The 20,339-nt window shown below is 49.9% G+C and overlaps 1 protein-coding gene across 1 annotated transcript in view; it reads left to right on the forward strand.

Moving 5' to 3' along the window:
- Positions 1-20,339, forward strand: part of ZC3H3 (zinc finger CCCH-type containing 3) — a 269,239-nt gene that overhangs the window by 191,922 nt on the left and 56,978 nt on the right. Inside the window, exons 6-9 of the mRNA XM_082235559.1 lie at positions 2,763-2,853; positions 4,380-4,538; positions 5,151-5,220; positions 13,365-13,496. Of these exons, the coding sequence (XP_082091685.1) occupies positions 2,763-2,853; positions 4,380-4,538; positions 5,151-5,220; positions 13,365-13,496 (452 nt within the window). The remainder of the gene's footprint in view (positions 1-2,762; positions 2,854-4,379; positions 4,539-5,150; positions 5,221-13,364; positions 13,497-20,339) is intronic.

Genomic DNA, 20,339 nt, shown 5'->3' on the forward strand with positions numbered 1-20,339 from the left:
CTCGAGCAACCGCAACAGCATCTGACAGTCTGCTTGGAACTTTTTAGTATCTTTCCTAGCTTCCCATCTTATCTTTTGCTTTAGTGCTTCTTCCTGAGCAGGCTAGTTTATGAGCGCTTTTTAACAACTGGAAGGTAGCACTTGTTAAAGATCCCTGGCTGGTATTGCCACGGTGAGAAAATCTTGTGATGGTGGTGCTGATGGTGATGGGGAGAAAATGCTTTGCCGCATCCCAGAAGAAGAAGATGCACAAGGCAACAAGTCCGGTCCATAGCAAAGGGTCCCATCTTGTGAGGGGCCGTCCAGATGTTTTGCAGTGACTGCCTGTCTTGGTGGGGGGAGGAGAGAGGAGCTTGCCCCACGGTTGGGCTTGGTTGACGCCTCTGATCGGCAGCGATGCTCCGGGAATGCGGCTGCGCCAGCAATTTTGTTTGCACATGGAACAGATGGGCCTGTGCCGCCACCAGCGGGCTGCGTGACAGCCCGGGTGAAGAGAGTGCTCATTGACACGCTATCAAATTCCACTCACTCACTCGGGAACACACTCGGGTTGGCAGGTGAACGACGGAATGACGCTCTTCCCCACCTGCCTCGCTCAGGCACACGTCTCGGCTGATGGTGCAGGGCAGAACGATGCAGGAGGAACTCCCCATCTTGCTTGATAAGGGGGCGGGGGGAGCCACAATGTAAATAAGTAACGGTGGCGTGAAACTCTTTTCTGGAAAGAAGGCCTTTCAGTTCAGCTCCCAGCTTTCTCATAGACCCAAATTTTCTGCATGTTGAAGATCCCTTGCACCATCTCCCTAAAACCTTGGATTAGACCAAGTCATGGAGGAGAGGGTTGTTTTGGGCCACTAGCCATGATGGCCACACTCAGCCGACGGGGGGGGGGGGGAGGAGCAATGCTTCTGAATGCCAGTTGGTGGCAACCACAGGATGGGAGAGGCTTTTGTGCTCAAATCCTACAGGACGGGGCCGCCTCTCCTGGTCTGCCCCGGAGAGGATCTTAAGGTCCATGAACAATCATAGTTTAGAGGTCCCAGGCCCTAAGACTATCCTCCCCCAGGGCCAGGGCCTTCTCAGTGATGGCTCCAACCTGGTGGGATGCTCTGTCCCAGGAGACCAGGGCCCTACAGGATTTAACCTCCTTCCACGGGGCCTGTAAGACAGAGCTAATCTGCCTGGCTTTCAATTTGAACTTAGCCTGATCTTTTATTCCCCTTCCTTCCTTCCTTCCCTCCCCCTCCCCTTTTTATGAAGATCACCCACTCTGAGACCCCACAGCTAATTCTCCCCTGGTCTCCTCGCTGGCCCAAGTAGGGCCAATTCAGCCAGCTAGCCCTGGGGATTATCTAATGCTTATTTTCCCTAAACTGATTTCTGAATTTTGAATTTTATTGTTATTCATGTTTTTATACTGTATTTTATGCTGCTTTTACAATTAAGTGTTTTAAATTTGTTGTTAGCCGCCCTGAGCCCGGTTTTTGAACTAGTAAGGGCGGGGTATAAATAAAATTTTATTATTATTATTATTTCCCACAGGCCTCTGGTTAGCCCCCGTGAGAACGGGATGGTTGGGGCAGAGCAGAGCAACCATAACCTTCCCCTCCATGCTTTTGTCCAGTTCTCTTTTAAAGTCACCCAGGTCGGTGACCATTCCTGCCTCCTGTTCCATAGGTTAACTATGTGCAGCATGAAAAAGTCCTTCCTTTTCTCTGTTCTGCATCTTCCCAGGTCCAGCTTCGTTGGACATCCAGGGGTTCCTGCGTTATGAGAGAGGGAGGAAAACTTTTCTCCACCCGCTCTCTCCATGCCGTAAATAATTTCATAAACTTCTATCCCATTGCCTCTCGCTTGCCTTTTCTCTAAAGGGAAAAGCCCTAAACGCTGCGACCTTTCTTCATAATGGAGTTTCTTCACCCCCTGGATCATTGGGATTTCCCTTTTCTGAACCTTTTCCAGCTTCACAGTATCCTTTGTCCCTTTGTCTCAAGGCAGTTTGCTGAAGGCAGGAGGTAAAGGTAAAGTGACCCCTGACCATTAGGTCCAGTTGTGGCTGACTCTGGGGTTGCGGCGCTCATCTCGCTTTACTGGCCGAGGGAGCCGGTGTACAGCTTCCGGGTCATGTGGCCAGCATGACTAAGCTGCTTCTGGCGAACCAGAGCAGCGCACGGAAACGCCGTTTACCTTCCTGCCGGAGCGGTACCTATTTATCTGCTTGCACTTTGACATGCTTTCGACCTGCTAGGTTGGCAGGAGCAGGGACCGAGCAACGGGAGCTCACCCCATTGCGGGGATTCGAACCGCCGACCTTCTGATCGGCCAGTCCTAGGCTCTGTGGTATAATCCACAGCGCCACCCGTGTCCCTTGGAGGCAGGAGACAAAGGCCTTGAATAAGGAAACATAAATAGAAGACAAAACAAGCCCTCTTAGTTCCTCCGCTGTTGCCATACAGGTGGGTCTTTGCCAAATGTTGTGACATGGGAATGGCACATCGCTGGCAAGCCTGTGCCTTTCTGCAATGTTTCCTGAGTCCCTGGCCTTATTTATTCTGATCCCCAGCCAGGCACCTGGCAGTTTCCTGCTGCTGGCAAGGTGGCGGCAACGCCTTTTCCCACCCAGGATGCACTTATTTACTCTGCCGGGAATTTTGCATGACTCCCCCCTGCCTGCAAAACAGTAGATCAAGCTCCTTTTTGCAACTTCTGTAGTATCCGCATGAGGGCTAATTAGCATCCCATTTCTTTCTCCTTCTCTCCAGGAACGGCGAGGCCGGATTCTGCCCATGGCTCCCCTGGCTATTCCCCATCCAGTTATCTGAACCGGTCGACCCCAAGCCGCTACATCGCAAGGTCTGTATTCCTTCCCTCTAGAGGAGAGACGCTAGTCCCCAAAATGTGAACAGAGCAAGTGTCCTGTTAATCCAGGAAGCTCTGGAATCTCTCTGGCCGTTTTGCTAAGTCCCCGAAACTCTTTTGTGCCGTCTCGAAAAGTTGTAGTCTGACCGAGTGACAATGAGACGGAGAGACGTGATGAGCTGTTACGACGTCCCTTCTTTCTCTTCTCCACCCCACCCCCAAGGGCTGGATTGGCGGAGGGCATTTTGCCAGTTATTGAGGTGGGGGGGGGGCGGACAAAAAGCAGTTGAAATGGATCAGATGGGGAGAGCAAAAGCTGCAGGCCTGGCTTACTTTTAGGCATGTATCGTGTGTTGAAAAGCAGCAGTTTCCTCTCTTGCATCCTTGCCTGGGGAGGTGGCAGTTAGTGATGTGCTAAGGCAGGGATGTCCAACAGATCGATCGCGATCTACTGGTAGATCCCAGTGAGGTTTTGGTAGATCGCGGTCGATCTCTGGCTCCCTTAGTGATCTTTTTTGTGAGTGACTGTACCCCTTTGTCCCTTGCCTTTAACCCCCCCAAACAGAACTCACCCCAAAAACCTTTTTACAGTGGTACCTCTGGATGTGAACGGGATCCGTTCCAGAGCCCCATTCGCATCCTGATTAGAATGTAAGACACGACTGTGTGCGAGGGTTGCATTTTGCTGCTTCTGCGCATTCTGTTACTTCTGGGTAACCGTGGAGCGTAACTTGAAAACACTCAACCTGAAGGTATCACTGCATTTAAAAAGGGGGGCTTTTCTCCCTTTCAACAACTTTGAGCTGAACCCCCCAAAAATGAGGGTAGACCACTGTCAGTTTTTAATTCTGAATGTAGGCCTCAGTCTCTTGAGAGTTGGCCACCCCTGTCCTAGGGAAACCTGCCAAATACTACTGGACTGCCACTTCCATTATTCCTGAAAACCATTCTGAAAAAGCTAATGCTCAAACTCTGTCTACACAAAGGGATAGCTAGAAAAGACACTTCTTATCTGGTCTGGTTTGACTTCAGGAAATATCTCCTGTATTTTTATCTTAGGAACTACCCTGCGATTTTTGGATGAGGGGCAGTATGTAAATTTAATTAATTAATTAATAATCCGCTTTGAGGGTTTTAGCATTTGACGTATAAATTATAAATGGGGGAAGAGAGGCTCCCAAGTGTACCAGCAAAGTGTATGCTAGTTTATGGAACTTTTAACAGTGAAAAGATTTGACAGCAGAGATCGGGGCCAGTATTTTGGGAACTCTGCTCTGCACATTGTGGAAGAAAAGAGGGCAAAAACAATCATACTAAACACACATTGTTGTTGTTGTTGTTATTTGTTTAAATCTTAGTTATTTTTTACTTAATTTTGCTGTAATTCTGAGGCATTCCCTCATGCGTTTGTCAGTTACGATTTGTACCGCTTGTCTTTTACAAAAAATTAATAAATGTGGTTTTAAGAATGATAGTCCCTGGGGCTGAAGTGAGCTGCTGGTCCCTCTCTTTCCCTGCAGCCGAGCTGTCCAACGCAGCTTGGCCATCATCCGCCAGGCCAAGCAGAAGAAGGAGAAGAAGAAGGAATACTGCATGTACTACAACCGCTTTGGCAAATGCAACCGCGGCGAGAGGTGCCCCTACATCCATGACCCGGAAAAGGTGGCCGTCTGCACACGGTAAATGATCTTCCTTTCCAGAAGCCCCAGGAAGGGACAGTGCTGTTGCGCCCGAACATGGTGGATTAACCAAGCTAATGAGGCAAAAAGGGGCACGACTCCATTTGCATCCAGCGTGCATCAGATACATATGTATAATCCACACATTGGCCACAGCTGTCTGCGATTGCAAGCGCCGCCCTAAGCGAAGATGTCAGCAAATTAAAACTGGCCTAAGTTGGCCGCGGGAGCTTTGCAGAAATCAACAGGGCCTGTCCCATCTTTGGAAAGGCCTTTCCAAAGAAATATCTGCACTTGGCCTTTGACTCATGCTGATGGAAGCTGAAATTGCTTTGCGCAACATCAGCGGAAGCCATGCGCAAGGGCTTCCACTCACACAATGGGGCTCCCCGCTCCTTCTGCTGTGCACCCCCTGAAATCAGCTGGGGAGGGGGTCAGGAGAACCGCCAAAACAGCTCACGGGGTTTGGAGAGTGAGGATTGTTCCGCACAGCAAGCGGAAATATATTTGTAACGGTTGAATTCCACCACTCCCCCCTGCCAAAATTTTCCAGCTGTCATCTGCTTCCCTCCAAAGCTCCTCGGACCTCCCTCTTCTCCATCTTCTCAACAGGTTTCTCCGTGGTACATGCAAGAAGACCGATGGGACCTGCCCCTTTTCGCACAAGGTTTCGAAAGACAAGGTGGGTTTGGCTCTTAGTCTGGTGCCGAGGGAGGGGGCTGCAGTGGGGAGGTGTTTCAAACAACGTATTTGTCAGGAATACAGGTGGTTGCCCACAAGTAAACAGCCAGGACTCCGACTTGCCTTTTACAGGTTTTATTAAGTGCACAACTATGTACAGTGCAGGAACCCAAAGTTTATGTCTGTCTCAGTCCCTTGCAGATTCTGGGAGTGGGCTCTTCCCACCCCCCAGCATAAGAACTTAGACACCCCAAGTCTCTGCCTCCTATCTTTATGTTTGACCCACTTGCGAAAACTAGGCGACGGAAGCTGCATGCCTGTTTCCCTATCAGCCTGGCTGGGAGCGGTGCTAGGGCTCACCATAACCTCTGTGAGCCTTTGCCTCACTTCGCCCCTCCATTCCCCCTCTGTTTCGCCGGAAGCGTCACTCTCACCACTCCCTGATGAAGTGATACTGCTGAGCAACATGCCTGTACGCTTCTGCCCCCCTCCCCCCCTTTCGATGGCGGTAAAGGTAAAGGGACCCCTGACCATTAGGTCCAGTCGTGGCCGACTCTGGGGTTGCGGTGCTCATCTCGCTTTACTGGCCGAGGGAGCCAGCGTACAGCTCCCGGGTCATGTGGCCAGCATGACTAAGCCGCTTCTGGCGAACCAGACCAGCGCACGGAAACACTGTTTACCTTCCCGCCGGTGCTGTACCTATTTATCTACTTGCACTTTTTGGCGTGCTTTCGAACTGCTAGGTTGGCAGGAGCAGGGACCGAGCAACGGGAGCTCACCCCGTTGCGGGGATCCGAACCGCTGACCTTCTGATCGGCAAGCCCTAGGCTCTGTAGTTTAACCCACAGCGCCACCCGCGTCCTCCTCGATGGCAGTACCCTGACAGTATTCATTCGGAGTTGGCTTGGGAAAGCTGTTCAGGGTCGCCATGGGGCTGCTTCCCATTGTGAGAGCAAAGCAGGTCTCTTATAGAATCATAGAATCATAGAATCATAGAGTTGGAAGAGACCACAAGGGCCATCGAGTCCAACCCCCTGCCAAGCAGGAAACACCATCAGAGCACTCCTGACATATGGTTGTCAAGCCTCTGCTTAAAGACCTCCAAAGTAGGAGACCCCACCACACTCCTTGGCAGCAAATTCCACTGTCAAACAGCTCTTACTGTCAGGAAGTTCTTCCTAATGTTTAGGTGGAATCTTCTTTCTTGTAGTTTGGATCCATTGCTCCGTGTCCGCTTCTCTGGAGCAGCAGAAAACAACCTTTCTCCCTCCTCTATGTGACATCCGTTTATATATTTGAACATGGCTATCATATCACCCCTTAACCTCCTCTTCTCCAGGCTAAACATGCCCAGCTCCCTTAGCCGTTCCTCATAAGGCATCGTTTCCAGGCCTTGGACCATTTTGGTTGCCCTCCTCTGGACACGTTCCAGTTTGTCAGTGTCCTTCTTGAATTGTGGTGCCCAGAACTGGACACAGTACTCCAGGTGAGGTCTGACCAGAGCAGAATACAGTGGCACTATTACTTCCCTTGATCTAGATGCTATACTCCTATTGATGCAGCCCAGAATTGCATTGGCTTTTTTAGCTGCCGCGTCACACTGTTGGCTCATGTCAATTTTTTTGCCCAAGTGCAATACTTTACATTTCTCCCTGTTAAAATTCATTTTGTTTGTTAGGCTGCTTTGATAGCTCAGTTGTCTAGTGTGGGGTGCTGATGAGGGCAAGGCTGCAGGTTCCATCCCTGGATGGGGCAGCTGCATATTCCTGCATTGCAGGGGGCTGGACTAGATGTTGCTCAGGGTCCCTTCCAACTCTGTGATTCTGTGATGTATCAGTATTCTAGCACATTAAGCAGGTCAGGGCAACTTGGGCTGTCTTCTTCCACATCCGAGGTGCCCACCGGCACAGGTGAAGCGCATCACAACATACTGTCCTGTGCCGATTGCCACGGCAACAGGCTGGATGGCACCTGGCGGCATGGTTTGGCTCGTGGCAAGCAGGGCAGAAGCAAAGGGTCCCATTTCTGAAGATCACAGCAACTGCATTTGATGAGGGATGGATTGCTTGAGTTTCCTTAGATACCACCGTTCCACAATGCGCTGTGCCCAGAGCCGCTTACAGACAACATTTAAAACATCAGAATACAAATATTCAAGAGCGTGCCAGTAAATTTAAAAAATGAGAAAAATCAGCAGTTTAACAAACAGAATAAATTCAATATTACAAAAATACAAACAAAACAGTTAAGGTTTAAGTGCAAAAATAAAAAGCAAAGCGAGTAAAAACGAAAATAAGCCTGGCTTGCATACAGTTCAGAGGGGAGGGGTCCTCTCACCAGGCTAGGTGACCATGCAGATGGCTGCTGTATCTTTACCCCAGAGGAGGCTGGCAGCAGCAAAAGGGAAAAGTTTGGGAGGGAGGAGATGGCCAGTCTCTTCCCCAGCCTCCTGGAAGTACCAACTCCTGGTGCAGGTCTCATTGTCCCACCCAGAATTCAGGATAGGACAGTTCCATCCTCACTCTAGAGCGTGACCCATATTGGGAGAGAGGGGGCTGCTTTTTCGTATGTGCAGATTTATTTATTTAGACCAGAGGTAGCAGTCCCTGGGGGGGCAGGGGTTGCAAAGAGGCAAGGGGGCGGCAGGGGGATGCTGGAGGTGGAAATTACTATTGCTTTGGTCAATGAACATCAGGCTTTGAAAAATGGGTATTGCTGGATCAAGCTCACTAACGTTGTTGACATAATTAAGCTAAATAGTTTTAATTTGATTTTGAATAAATGTGCCATTCATTGTTACTGTTTTGAATTTTATTGTGTTATTACCTTCCTTAGAGGGTCGTGCAAACCGCTGTTCTGAATAATGCTCTTTATAGAGTAGGGGGCACTGGGGATGGGGTGATGGAACCAAGGGGGGCAGTAGCCCCCCCCCCAAGTTTGGGAATGACTGATTTAGTAGATTTATAACCAGCTTGATCGCAAAGCTCTCCAACCAAGGGACAAATAAATTTTTGGATAAAACACAGCTCAAATTCACAGTCCAATTAAGAACAAATATATATGAAGCCATTGTTGTTAAACACACACACACATACACAGAGAACCATCGTCATTACAAACAAAGATAAAATCAATACAGCTTTTAAAAGAGATAGAGGTAGCTAAATTATATGTCTGGGTAGGCTGGCCGAAACAAAAAAAAAGTTTTCAGCTGGCCCCAGTCAGGCCATTAACTATGACTTCATGCTCTCTGCCTCCTGCCCCCCCTGACGGCTCCTAGATGGTATCAGGTGCAGCATTTCAGCTTCCTGAGAACTTCCATTTTCACTAACAGGAGATAAGCAGGTTTCTGGCCCTTATTACTTTTGAAGAGATGCTTAAAGCAGTGTGAGCAAAACATGCTTAAATCTCAGAATCCGGAGAGGTAGCTAAATATGCTTTTTTGGCTGGGTGGGGGGAGGACTGCGAAGCTCCCATGTCCCCACCCCCCTCCCTGTGACTAGCAAACCCAGAATAAATAATGCCGACCACTGGAAAACATTTGCAGAATAAATGTGGCAAAGCCGGAGAGTCGTGCGTATTTGCTAATTTACCTAGGTTCTGAAACTGCACAGAATGCAGGTTGCCTGGGGCAGAATTTCGCTCTCCTTTTTTGTGAGCACAGAGTAACCCATCCCTGTGCTGTGCTGAATGGGAAACTAAAGGCACCCAGTCCCTCTCCCCCTCCCCCGAACTTGTGGTTCAACGTGTGGTTTCCCCAAAGCAAGTCCATGCTAGCGAACTGCGTTGGGGGAGAGGAGTGGACTTCTTACTTTCTATTTTGAGTTGGGGAGTTTCTAGGCTGCGGCCTCCCCTTCCTTTGCTGAGCTCAGAGCCCTTTCCGCCGTGATTTATAGCCCAGGGGTAGCCGGCTGCCCGGAGGCAAGTGGGGACTTCGGCACCCGCTCCTGTAGCTTCCTGTTAACCTGGCGATTACCAGGAAAGGTGATGTTCGCCTCATTTATCAAAGCACAACCCAAAGAGAGGGGCTGGTGAGTTAATCCTTACCGCAAAAGAAAGCGGTTTTCTGCTGTGCTCAGGCTTCACTGCAAATGGCCTGGCTGGAGTCCACTGTCTCCAAACAAGCCCTTTCTTTTAAAGGTAGCTTTCTTATCCTGTGTCTTGAGTTTAGTACAGGAACAGATTTATTTATTTTTTGGTCTGGATACACGACTGCCCCACCTCCTGGCTGCTGCCAAGAGCAAATGTGCTTGCCTCCGACTGGGAATGGAGCTTGAGAAGTCCCTCTGTTGTGGGTCCATTTCTTTCGCAAACCCTCAGGGAGACCAGGCGGTGCGCAAGCACTTTCTGGCGAGAGCATCAGGGGTGCAAACCAAATGGAAGGGAACACATGCCATGGAATGATGTGGTTATTGGTTTATTACTTACCCTTCTCCTTAAGGCCCTAGGGTGGGATTTTTGAGCAATCAAGCAGCAGACAAATTATTTTAAAGTTGTGCTCTGCCTAGCTAGGGCCTTGAGACAGAGGGAGGTGCAGATGTTGGAGGTGGTGTTGGGACAGTGGACAGAGTAAGGCTGCCCTGCGTCCAGGATTTCCCGGGATTCTTCCATTGGAAATAGCGTCCAGGCGAAGTTTCTAAAAAGCAACCCTAGGACAACCCTAGGACAGAGCTACGTGCTGTGGGTTTTGCTGTGTGCCCCCTAAGCTAGCCTGCTGCCCTCAGAGGCAGCCGAGGACACTGGGTCCATTGCCAGTGTCAAAGTTGGTTTTGACAGCCAGTTTTGGAGGTTTTGTACATGAAATGGAGCCAGGCATCTTGTCCATTGCCTCGGGCAGCAAAATGCCTTGGACCGGCCCTGCAGCCAGTCCATTGACGTTGTTGTCCCACCAAGTTGCCTGGCTTGGAATGGAGACAGAGGCAGTCCCAGGCCTTTCCAGAGGTGGTTGACTTTCAAAAACGCCTCGTGGGCCTCCGATTGCTCTGCAGATTGTATGAACAAACATGGTTAGAGGTTTGTATTCGCGGGGTGTGGGGTGTGTGGAATACAGTTGTGTAGCAGGCCCTTTGGTCCTCCTACGTCAAACTGATGCCCTCCAGATGCTGTTGGACTTCAGCTCCCATCAGCCTCAGCCAGCTCTCCTCGGGGGTCAAGCGCCATTTGTAGTTGTGGCGCCACTTTGGAGCAAGCCTTGCGCAAGCTGGTGCCCTCCAAAGGCGGTTGGACTACAACTCCCATCAGCCTCTAGCTAGCACCCATGTTGTAGTCCAACAATGTCTTGAAGGCTGCCAGAGTCCTGAACTAAATCAAAAAGAAAATTCGCAAACGTTTACATTCAAAATTAATTGGTTTGTTTTTACCTGAAAAGGGCAAAACGAGAAGAGAAGGGACTATTATCTCTGGCTGCCTTAGAAGCCCAGCAAAAGAGAAGAGTTTTGATAGGTTTTCTGAGAATATGGCACGAGAAGAGTTGAAGCATTGAACAGCTTCCCTTATTTGGAGGGTGGGGCGTAGTGGAGAAATGGCCCGGCCCTCCCGGGCAGACTTCCTTGTGGCCCCCAGTTTGCTGCCCACCATCCCTGGGGCCGCCAGCCCCCTGCCATTCCCCGTGTGCCAGCGCAGCTGAGTTTGCGGATGCGAGAGGTTAGCACGAGGCTAAGACTTGGGCTGGAGCAGGCTGCTGTTGCAACAGCTTTTCCCCTTGAGGGACTTGACAAGAATCAGCATTTTTCTCCCTAATAGAGCTTCAAAACTCTGTTGTGAGCAATTTGGAAATTCACGTCGAGTTTCGGGTTCATTAGCCGCCGGCTCCGGGAAGGCATGCGCGCGTCTTCGGGGCTTCCTAATATGGCCGCAGCGCCTTGCATTAATGTTATTGTTATTTGCGCGGACATCGCGGGGTGCAAACAAGGTTAATTGAAACGAGAACGGCGCTTCCTCTTGGTAATGGCTCAGCCTTGACAGCTGGGAGGAGTTGAGTTTTGCATAAGAGCTGCCTTTATTATCCCTTTTTATTAGAGCTAATTTGATCTCTATATCAAAACCTACATTAAGGGAATCGTTTATGGTCACGCCACCGCCGACAGGAGAAGGCAGCCCCAGAGCCCTGTCCTTTATTTTAATGTCTGCAGTTAAAAGACAATTAAAAATAAACTCTTTGCTTTTAAAGCCCTCTTTGTTTTTCCTTCTTGCGTGGCTTTTAGCCTTCCATTTTCCTGTCCTCTTTCTCTCCCCTCCCTCCTCCTCCTTCTCACTCTAGTGAACTAATTCAGTTAAAGCCCTAATACGTCCTTCGGGGGGAAAGTTCCCTCCCCCATGCATCGTGTCGCCCATGCTTGTTGCACATCTGTAAATACTGGCCGGAGGATCCCTGAACCTGCAGGACTTAAGGCCATGGCGCTTGGCAGAAGCGGTGGCTCTGTTCACTGGGCAATCAGCCGGTTTTTGTGTCCATGTGGACAGCCAGGAAGGGAAGAGGGAGAGCGTGGAATTGAAACTCTGGGGGTAAGGCGAGCCAAGCACCCACAAGCCATGTGGTGAGTCTGGGCCTTAGAAGGTACACTCAGGAGCAAGATGCTTTTAAGAAATAGGAATGTTCTTATTTAATGTTATTCTCTGCAGAGTCAGCCTGGAGCAGCCCTCCAGCTGTTTTGGACGGCAACTCCCATCTGCCCCAGCTAGCATGGCCATACTGGCTGGGGCTGATGGGAGTTGTAGTCCAAAACAGCTGGAGGATGCCACAGGTGCTTCCTTGGCTGACCAGCAGTCCTAGTGTTTCCATCCCTGCAAAGGCAGCGCTTTGCCACCCTGAGCGGCAGCCCCTCTCCGCCTCCAGTAGCCACTAAAGGTGGAGGAGGAGCATTGTCACAGCAGGCCAGTAATTCCTTTTTAATTACCCAGCAGCTGGCAGAAGGTATAGTTTTGTGCTTTGTGGCAGGAGTGCTCAAGGCGGCCCCACATCTGTCTCTGCGCACGGATTGGTTTTGATGTGCTTTTTCACATCACCAGCACCTGTGAACAAAGGTAGCGGGAGCAATGAGTCCTGTGGAGTCCTGCCCACCAACTGGAGGAAACAATGGCCAGAATCTGGCTTCAAGCTGCCGCAAAAGGCGTTTCTCTCAAAGATGCCAAAAATGGGAATCAAAGTACCCTTTGGCCCATCGCTACTCTCGTCTGGTGAGGTTTGGGTGTCATATCATGACACCTAGCCTTTGGAACTCCCTCCCCCTTGAATATTAGACAGGCGCTGTGCTCTTGCCAACAGAAGGTCCTTCCTGATGTTTAGTCGAAATCACCCCTCTTGTCATTTGAATCCATTGGTTTGGCTTCTCGGCTCTGGAGCAGGAAAAAACAAGCTTACTCCATCTTCCACGTGGCAGCCCTTCAGGTATTTGAAGATGCCTATCCTGTCACTTCTCAGTCCCCTCTTTCCCAGGCTAAACATAACCAGCTCCTTCAACTGTTCTTCATCAGGCTTGGTTTCCCTGCTCATCTTGGTTGCCCTCCTCTGCACACCTCTCAGCTTGTCAACGTCCTTCTTAAATTGTGGCACCCAGAACTGGACACAGGATTCCAGGTGGGGTCTGACCAAGGCAGAATAGAGTGGTATTATGACTTCCCTTGATCTGGACACTGGACTTAGGTTCAACTTCTGGTGCCTACTGACTTTCTTTGTTTCTGATGTTATTGTTCTAACGGATGGTTGGGGTGGTTTTTTTTTTGGGGGGGGTATGGAGTTACTTAGAGATCGCTGTAATTAAGCACTGTATAAATTATCAGATGCATAATATGTGCACTACAGGGAGCAGTTATGAAGGTGACTGAGTTGGGTGGTGCCCCTGGCTCTTGTTGGAGTCCTGCACAAGCAAACAGAAGACTCAATTTGCTGCTCGCTCATGAGACTCCCTGGGTGGCCCTGAGAAAGTTGCTTCCTCCGCAAGTTGCATTCTGCAAAATGGGAATATTTGTGGCCAGCTTGGCAGGGTTGTTGTGAGCGTAAGAGATGCATGTGTAAACCACACCAGAATCAAATCTGGTGGGCGTGGGAGACTGTGGCCTTCTTTTTATAGCAGGGATGGTTTTCTGTCAGACTTGGGGGTTGGAACTGGCACTAAATCATCTTCCCTCCTGACTTTGTCCTTTCAGATGCCTGTGTGCTCTTATTTCCTGAAAGGGATCTGCAACAACAGTGACTGTCCCTACAGCCATGTCTACGTTTCCCGGAAAGCGGAGGTGTGCTCAGACTTCCTCAAAGGCTACTGTCCCTTGGGAGAGAAGGTGAGATGGGGCAAGGGCTTGGACAAGTATCCCATTGAAATGTAACCCTCATGCAGCTGAGAATCCATATATATGTCTCTTGCGATTGTTGTTTTGTCTCATGACATGGTCTATACTCACAGAAAATCCACTGAGAAGGATGTTTTTCAATGTTCTCCCACCTTCTCTTTCCTCCTCTTTGGGGTTCAGTACCACAGGTGAGTAGGCAGGACTTCTCAAATGGCAAATACCCCTTGCTGGAGAGATACTGGACAGAAACGTTTCCATCTTCAAATCCAGCTGGGTTCCAGCTGCACCCCGTGTGTGTGTGTGTGTGTGTGTGTGTGTGCATATGCCACTTTGGAAAAGTAGGATTTAAATTTTGGGAATTAAAAAAAAGTAAAAATAGCTGGCTATGTTTGGCTCTGTGTGCTGTGACGCTTGGTCTGGCAAGAAGCAACCAGGGATAACTTAATGTTAAATTCTCTGAAAATCAGGGCTACCTCAAAGGTAACGAATCTGCTATTTCAATGAAACCAAGGGGGTTCCTGATGAGAAATTTGCTCTCTTTGCTGCAGCAGTAATATAGTGGGTTTTTTTTAATGGAACTGTTTTTATATTTTTTTTAAAAAAGTACTGACTTTAATATAGATATGTATTTGGTTTTTTGCTTATAATATTGCAAGTCACTTTGAGTTGCCATGGCAAAATTGCGACTAATACATTTAATAAAATCATCATCGTGGTTTTGTGGTTAAACGATATTCTGTAGTTTGTGCTGTGTGGAAAACTTTCCTTTTGTCCTGAATCTTTCAATGTTCAGCTTCATTGAATGGTCTTAACCTCTTGCCTTATAAGAGAGAGAAAAACCACTTCTTCCTATCCACTTCCTCCACACCAAACATAATTCTCGACTTCTCTGTCATGTCCCCCCCCCCCACTTAACTCACCTTTCCCCGGAAACTCAGAAGCCCCAACTGTTGTCACCTTTCTTCACTGGGAAATTCGTTCATGCCCATGATGCTTTCTTGGGTTGCCCTTTCATTCATCTTTTCTAGCCCTGCAATATTCGTTTCTCAGATGTACAGTCACACACCTGATGATCCCACCTTTTATGTCCTTCTTTTGGGCGATGGGCTTTAGGGGGCAAACAGTAGGAAAGTGCCTTTAAAGAATCCCTCTCTCCATACCTCCTATTGGTTGTAGAGAGAGAGGCTGCTCCATCTGGGCCTTCTCCCTCATTGCAAGAAGCAAAGCTACAGGGAACCAGGCAGAGGGCCTTCTTGGTAGTGGCACCCGCCCTGTGGAACGCCCTCCCACCAGATGTCAAAGCGATAAACAACTACCTGACATTCAGAAGACATCTTAAGGCAGCCCTGTTCAGGGAAGTTTTTAATGTGTGACATTTTAGTGTATTTTTGGTCTCTGTGGAAGCCGCCCAGAGTGGCTGGGGAAACCCAGCCAGATGGGCGGGGTACAAATAAATTATTATTATTATTATTATTATTATTATTATTATTATTATTATTATTTAGCATGGTCGCCATCAGCAGCCCTCGGCTCTATGAGTTTCCCCCATCCTCTTTTAAAGTCATCAAGGTTGCTCGCCCCTATTGCCTCCTGTAGGAGGGAGTGCCATAGCTTAACTAAAAAAAATTAAAAGGTAAAGTGACCCCTGACCATTAGGTCCAGTCGTGGATGACTCTGGGGTTGTGGCGCTCATCTCGCTTTATTGGCCGAGGGAGACGCCGTACAGCTTCCGGGTCACGTGGCCAGCAGGACTAAGCCGCTTCTGGCGAACCAGAGCAGCGCACGGAAACGCCGTTTACCTTCCCGCCAGAACGGTACCTATTTATCTACTTACACTTTGATGTGCTTTCGAACTGCTAGGTTGGCAGGAGCAGGAACCGAGCAACGGGAGCTCACCCTGTCGCGGGGATTCGAACCGCTGACCTTCTGATTGGCAAGTCCTAGGCTCTGTGGTTTAGACCACAGCACCACCCGTGTTACATTTAAATAGCTACATGTAAATTAATACTCTCTTCTATCTGTCCTAAACCTTCCAACAAGAAATGGGCCTGGCAGTAAGAAGGCAGAATTTTGCTGCAGAATTTTGTGGCGGCAGGGCCAGCTGTGGTTTGTGGGGCGCCCGTTTCAGGGACCGGCCGGACAGTGAGGAGGGGGCACCAGGAGAAGGAGGGGTTGGAGACTGACTTGGAAGAAAGGAACGTCGATCTGGGGGAATTTGTGACAGCCAAGAGACGAGAGCCAGAGGCAGGAGAAGCTGCAGGATTGGAGAGAGAAGAACAGGGCAGAAGGAGGAAGAGAGAGGTCAGGCTGGTGGGGAGTCTAAGCCTTCCACACCTCCTGCTGCTGCTCCCGTGTCTCCTGCTCCACTGTCTCCCAGGACCAGGAGAGGGGTGAAGAGGGAGGAGCAGGAGGAGGTTATACGCAGGTGAAGTCTGCTTCTGCTTGCGTGCGGCTCGGGTGGTAGAGATACCTAAGCTGAGGTTGTGGCGGGCAGGGGTCTCTCTGTCGCAACAACTGCCTCAACAGGTGGACACCTAGGAGTAACTTGTGAGTATTTTTGTGACTCTGGGGAACCCAATTCAGCTACTCATTGATTGGGTGATTGAGTGACTGCAGTACGTTGCTTATTGTTTTCATTTTATGAATCAATGGTCACGTTAGATAGTAAAATTCATGTTAAATTGCTGTTTTAGGGGTTCTTTTTAAAATTCTGGAACCAATTAATCCATTTTGCATTACTTCCTATGGGAAAGCGTGCCTTGGTTTGGGAACGCTTTGGTTTTGGAACAGACCTCTGGAACAGATTAACTTTGAGAGCCAAGGTACCACTGTAGTTAATTCCTCACATTCCTCGCCTGACAGCACCGTGACACCCACACGGCTGCAGTGTTGTGAAGGAACGCAGCCAGGGCTGGCACGTCCATTAGGCAAGGTGAGGCTACTGCCTCGAGTGGCAGGATCCCCGGGGCAGCAGATCCCAGTGGTCGATCTTTGTCCCCTGCTTTGTTCCCCATTGCTCATCCCTTCTTCCTTGGCCGGGGTGCATTTGTGTGTCAATTTGTGGTCCGCCTCAGTTGCCAAAATGTACTGGGCCAGCCCCGAATGCGGCTTCCGTGTCTCAGGTGATGGCAGCCACTGGAAGCAGCAGAGCCTGGCGTGGAGGCAAAGGTGACTTGAGGCCAGGGGATGTGCTTGCCCTACCTGTGGAGAAAGGTGTGGAGAAAGCAAAGGCAGGGGAGGTTTCCCCTCCCTCTCTGACAGCGCCAGAAAGTGGGCTCATCCAGCAAAGCTGATGGGTACGTCCGGCAAAAGGAAGATCTTCCTTACCTTGCTGGCTTGTGGAACTCGCTGCCACCAGATGTGATGGTTGCTAGCTTTAGAAGGGGGTTGGACAAATGACTAGAGAAGACAGAGTGGGAGGAGAAGTCTGCCAACGGCTGCTAGCCATGATGGCTGGAGGGAACCTCCAGGTTTCATTGGTGGTGGTAGGACAATGGGTCGTTGCCTTCCGGTCCTGGTTCTGAATTCTTCTGTTAGGGCATCTGTTTTGCCGCTGTGTATAACCCAGTAGGGGGACGCGGGTGGCGCTGTGGGCTAAAGCCTCAACGCCTAGGGCTTGCCGATCGAAAGGTCGGCGGTTCGAATCCCCGCGGCGGGGTGCGCTCCCGCTGCTCGGTCCCAGCGCCTGCCCACCTAGCAGTTCGAAAGCACCCCCGGGGGCAAGTAGATAAATAGGTACCGCTTACCAGCGGGAAGGTAAACGGCGTTCCGTGTGCTGCGCTGGCTCGCCAGAGCAGCGATGTCACGCTGGCCACGTGACCCGGAAGTGTCCCCGGACAGCGCTGGCCCCCGGCCAATAGATGTGAGATGGGCGCACAAACCCCACAGTCTGTCAAGACTGGCCCGTTCGGGCAGTGGTACCTTTACCTTTACCTTTATAACCCAGTAGGGCTACTCTTGTGCAACTAGGAGGAGGAGTTCCAGGGAGCAACTTGTGGTGTCTTGGTTAGAGGGTCAGGCTCTGAACTGGGAGAGGCCAGGGTTCGAATCCTCCCATTCACCAGGTAACCTGGGGCCAGTCACTGCCTCCCTCAGTCTAGCCTACCTGGTAGGGTGGTTGTGGGGATTAAATGGGGGGTACCATGTACACCAGCCTTTCTCAACCTGTGGGTGCCCAGGTGTTTTTGAACTACAACTCCCATCACCCCCAGCTAGCAAGGCCAGAGCTCAGGGATGATGGGAGTTGTAGTCCAACAACATCTGGGGACTCACAGGTTGAGAACTGCTGATGTACGCCATCTTGAGCTCCTTAGAGGGAAATAAAAGTGGGGTATAGATGCTCCATGATCACTGCAGATGGTGACAGCAGTCACGAAATTAAAGGATGCCTGCTTCTTGGGAGAAAAGTAATGACAAACCTAGACAGCATCTTAAAAAGCAGAGACATCACCTTGCCAACAAAGTTCCGTATAGTTCAAGCTATGGTTTTCCCAGTAGTGATGTATGGAAGCGAGAGCTGGACCATAAAGAAGGCTGATTGCCGAAGAATGGATGCTTTTGAATTCTGGTGCTGGAGGAGACTCTGGAGAGTCCCATGGACGGCAAGAAGATCCAACCTCTCCATTCTGAAGGAAATCAGCCCTGAGTGCTCACTGGAAGGGCAGATCCTGAAGCTGAGGCTCCAAGACTTTGGCCACCTCCTGAGAAGAGAAGACTCCCTGGAAAAGACCCTGATGTTGGGAAAGATGGAGGGCCCAAGGAGAAGGGGACGACAGAAGACGAGATGGTGGGACAGTGTTCTCGAAGCATGAGTTTGACCAAACTGCGTGAGGCAGTGGAAGACAGGAGTGCCTGGCGTGCTCTGGTCCAGGGGGTCACGAAGAGTCGGACATGACTAAACGACAACAACATAGATGCAATAAATAAGTTTTGAAGTCAGGACACCTACATTCCGATCGAGAGATGGCCATCAGTCAAAGATGGGGAAGAGCAACGCTTGGTGAGGATGCTCACGGGGGGACTCTGGCAGCAAAATATTGCTAGCAGATTACCTTTTGCTAACGGCGTTTTGCAGCCGGACCCCTGGTTTTTGTGGCGGTAGATCTTCCCTCCGAGCCGAAGGCAGAGTCGATCGGGCAGCCTCTCTCCGGTACAAGTCACCCAGGCAGCACGTGTACAATTATTTTAAAATATTCCAATTTAAATGAAAATATAAAAGAGATACTTAGAATATTTATTCTATTAGTGAACGTGCTTACCGCATCACTTCTGGAGTGTCAGAAAAACATTCTCCTACAGATGATGGATAGCAGCCCGTAATTATATCGGGGGGGTGGAATTGCTGAGCGTGCCATATTTAACTGGGGAGAGGAAATACCCAGCCTGGGCCATCGAGGGTTAATTTTATTCTCTAAATAATATAAAAAGTGCTGAGTCTGTTCCTTTTGCACAAAGTAGAAAGTCCTCAAATGGACCCCGGAGAGTTTATAATATTCTACTGAATCAAGTAAAAATGTTAACCTTGCTTCATAAAACGATGGCTTGTTAAAGATGCGCAGTCCCTTTTCTTGTGAATAATTTAGAAAGGGAGTAAATCTCTTCTCGTTCTGCCTTTCCCCCCACTCTTTCTCTCCCCTTTTCCTACTCTTGTGTCCGATATGCGGCAGCGCACAGCTGTCTGCAGTTTTAGCTTTTAAAAGGGCAGGGAGGCAGCTGAGGTCGGACCTGGCGCTGCCCGTTCTAGAAACCCAGGGTACCAACCGCTCCTTCTGGGCACTGGGACTCTGTGCCAGGGACAGAGGTTCCCTTGAGAGATCCCCCAGGGGCTCCCCGCCCTTCGGGGAACATGCAATTTGCTTCTTTCATGCTGAGATTAAGAACATAAGAACAGCCTAGTGGACCAGCTCAGTGGCCCATCTCGGCCAACGTCCTCTTTTCACAGTGGCCAACTCTCCCCTCCTGGGGTTTCCAGCAGCTGCTATTTAGATAATAATAATAATAATAATAATAATAATAATAATAATAATAATAATAATAATAATACCCCGCTCATCTGACTGGGCGGCTTCCAGCAAAATATTAAAATACAATAATTCATCAAATATTAAAAGCTTCCCTAAATGGGACTGCCTTTTAAAAGTAAGATACAGTGGTACCTCTGGATGCGAACGGGATCCGTTCCGGAGCCCCATTCCCATCCTGAAGCGAACGTAACACACGTCTGTCCTTGCACGGGTCGCGTTTTGCCGCTTCCGTGCATTGCATGATGTCATTTTGAGCGTCTGCGCATGTGCGAGCGGCAAAACCTGGAAGTAATGCGTTCTGTTACTTCCGGGTAGCCGCGGAGCACAACGCGAAAATGCTCAACCTGAGTTATGACTGTAGTTGTTTCTGTCCTTGACATCTGACAGGAGGGCGTTCCACTGGGAGGGCACCACCGCTGAGAAGGCCCTCTGCCTGGTTCCCTGTAACCTCACTTCTTGCAATGAGGGAACCGCCAGAAGGCCCTCGGAGCTGGACCTCAGTGTCCGGGCTGAACGATGGGGGTGGAGACGCTCCTTCAGGGATACTGGACCGAGGCCGTTTAGGGCTTTAAAGGTCAGCACCAGCACTTTGAATTGTGCTCAGAAACGTACTGGGAGCCAATGTAGGTCTTTCAGGACCGGCTTTATGTGCTTCCACCTCCATTGTTCTGCCCAGACACTGAGGTCCAGCTCCGAAGGCCTTCTGGCGGTTCCCTTACTGCGAGAGGCGAGGCTACAAGGAACCAGGCAGAGGGCCTTCTTGGTGGTGGCGCCTGCCCTGTGGAACACCCTCCCATCAGATGTCAAAGAA

The sequence above is a fragment of the Podarcis vaucheri genome, assembly GCF_965113315.1.
Source record: "Podarcis vaucheri genome assembly, chromosome: 8".
Taxonomy (NCBI): domain Eukaryota; kingdom Metazoa; phylum Chordata; class Lepidosauria; order Squamata; family Lacertidae; genus Podarcis; species Podarcis vaucheri.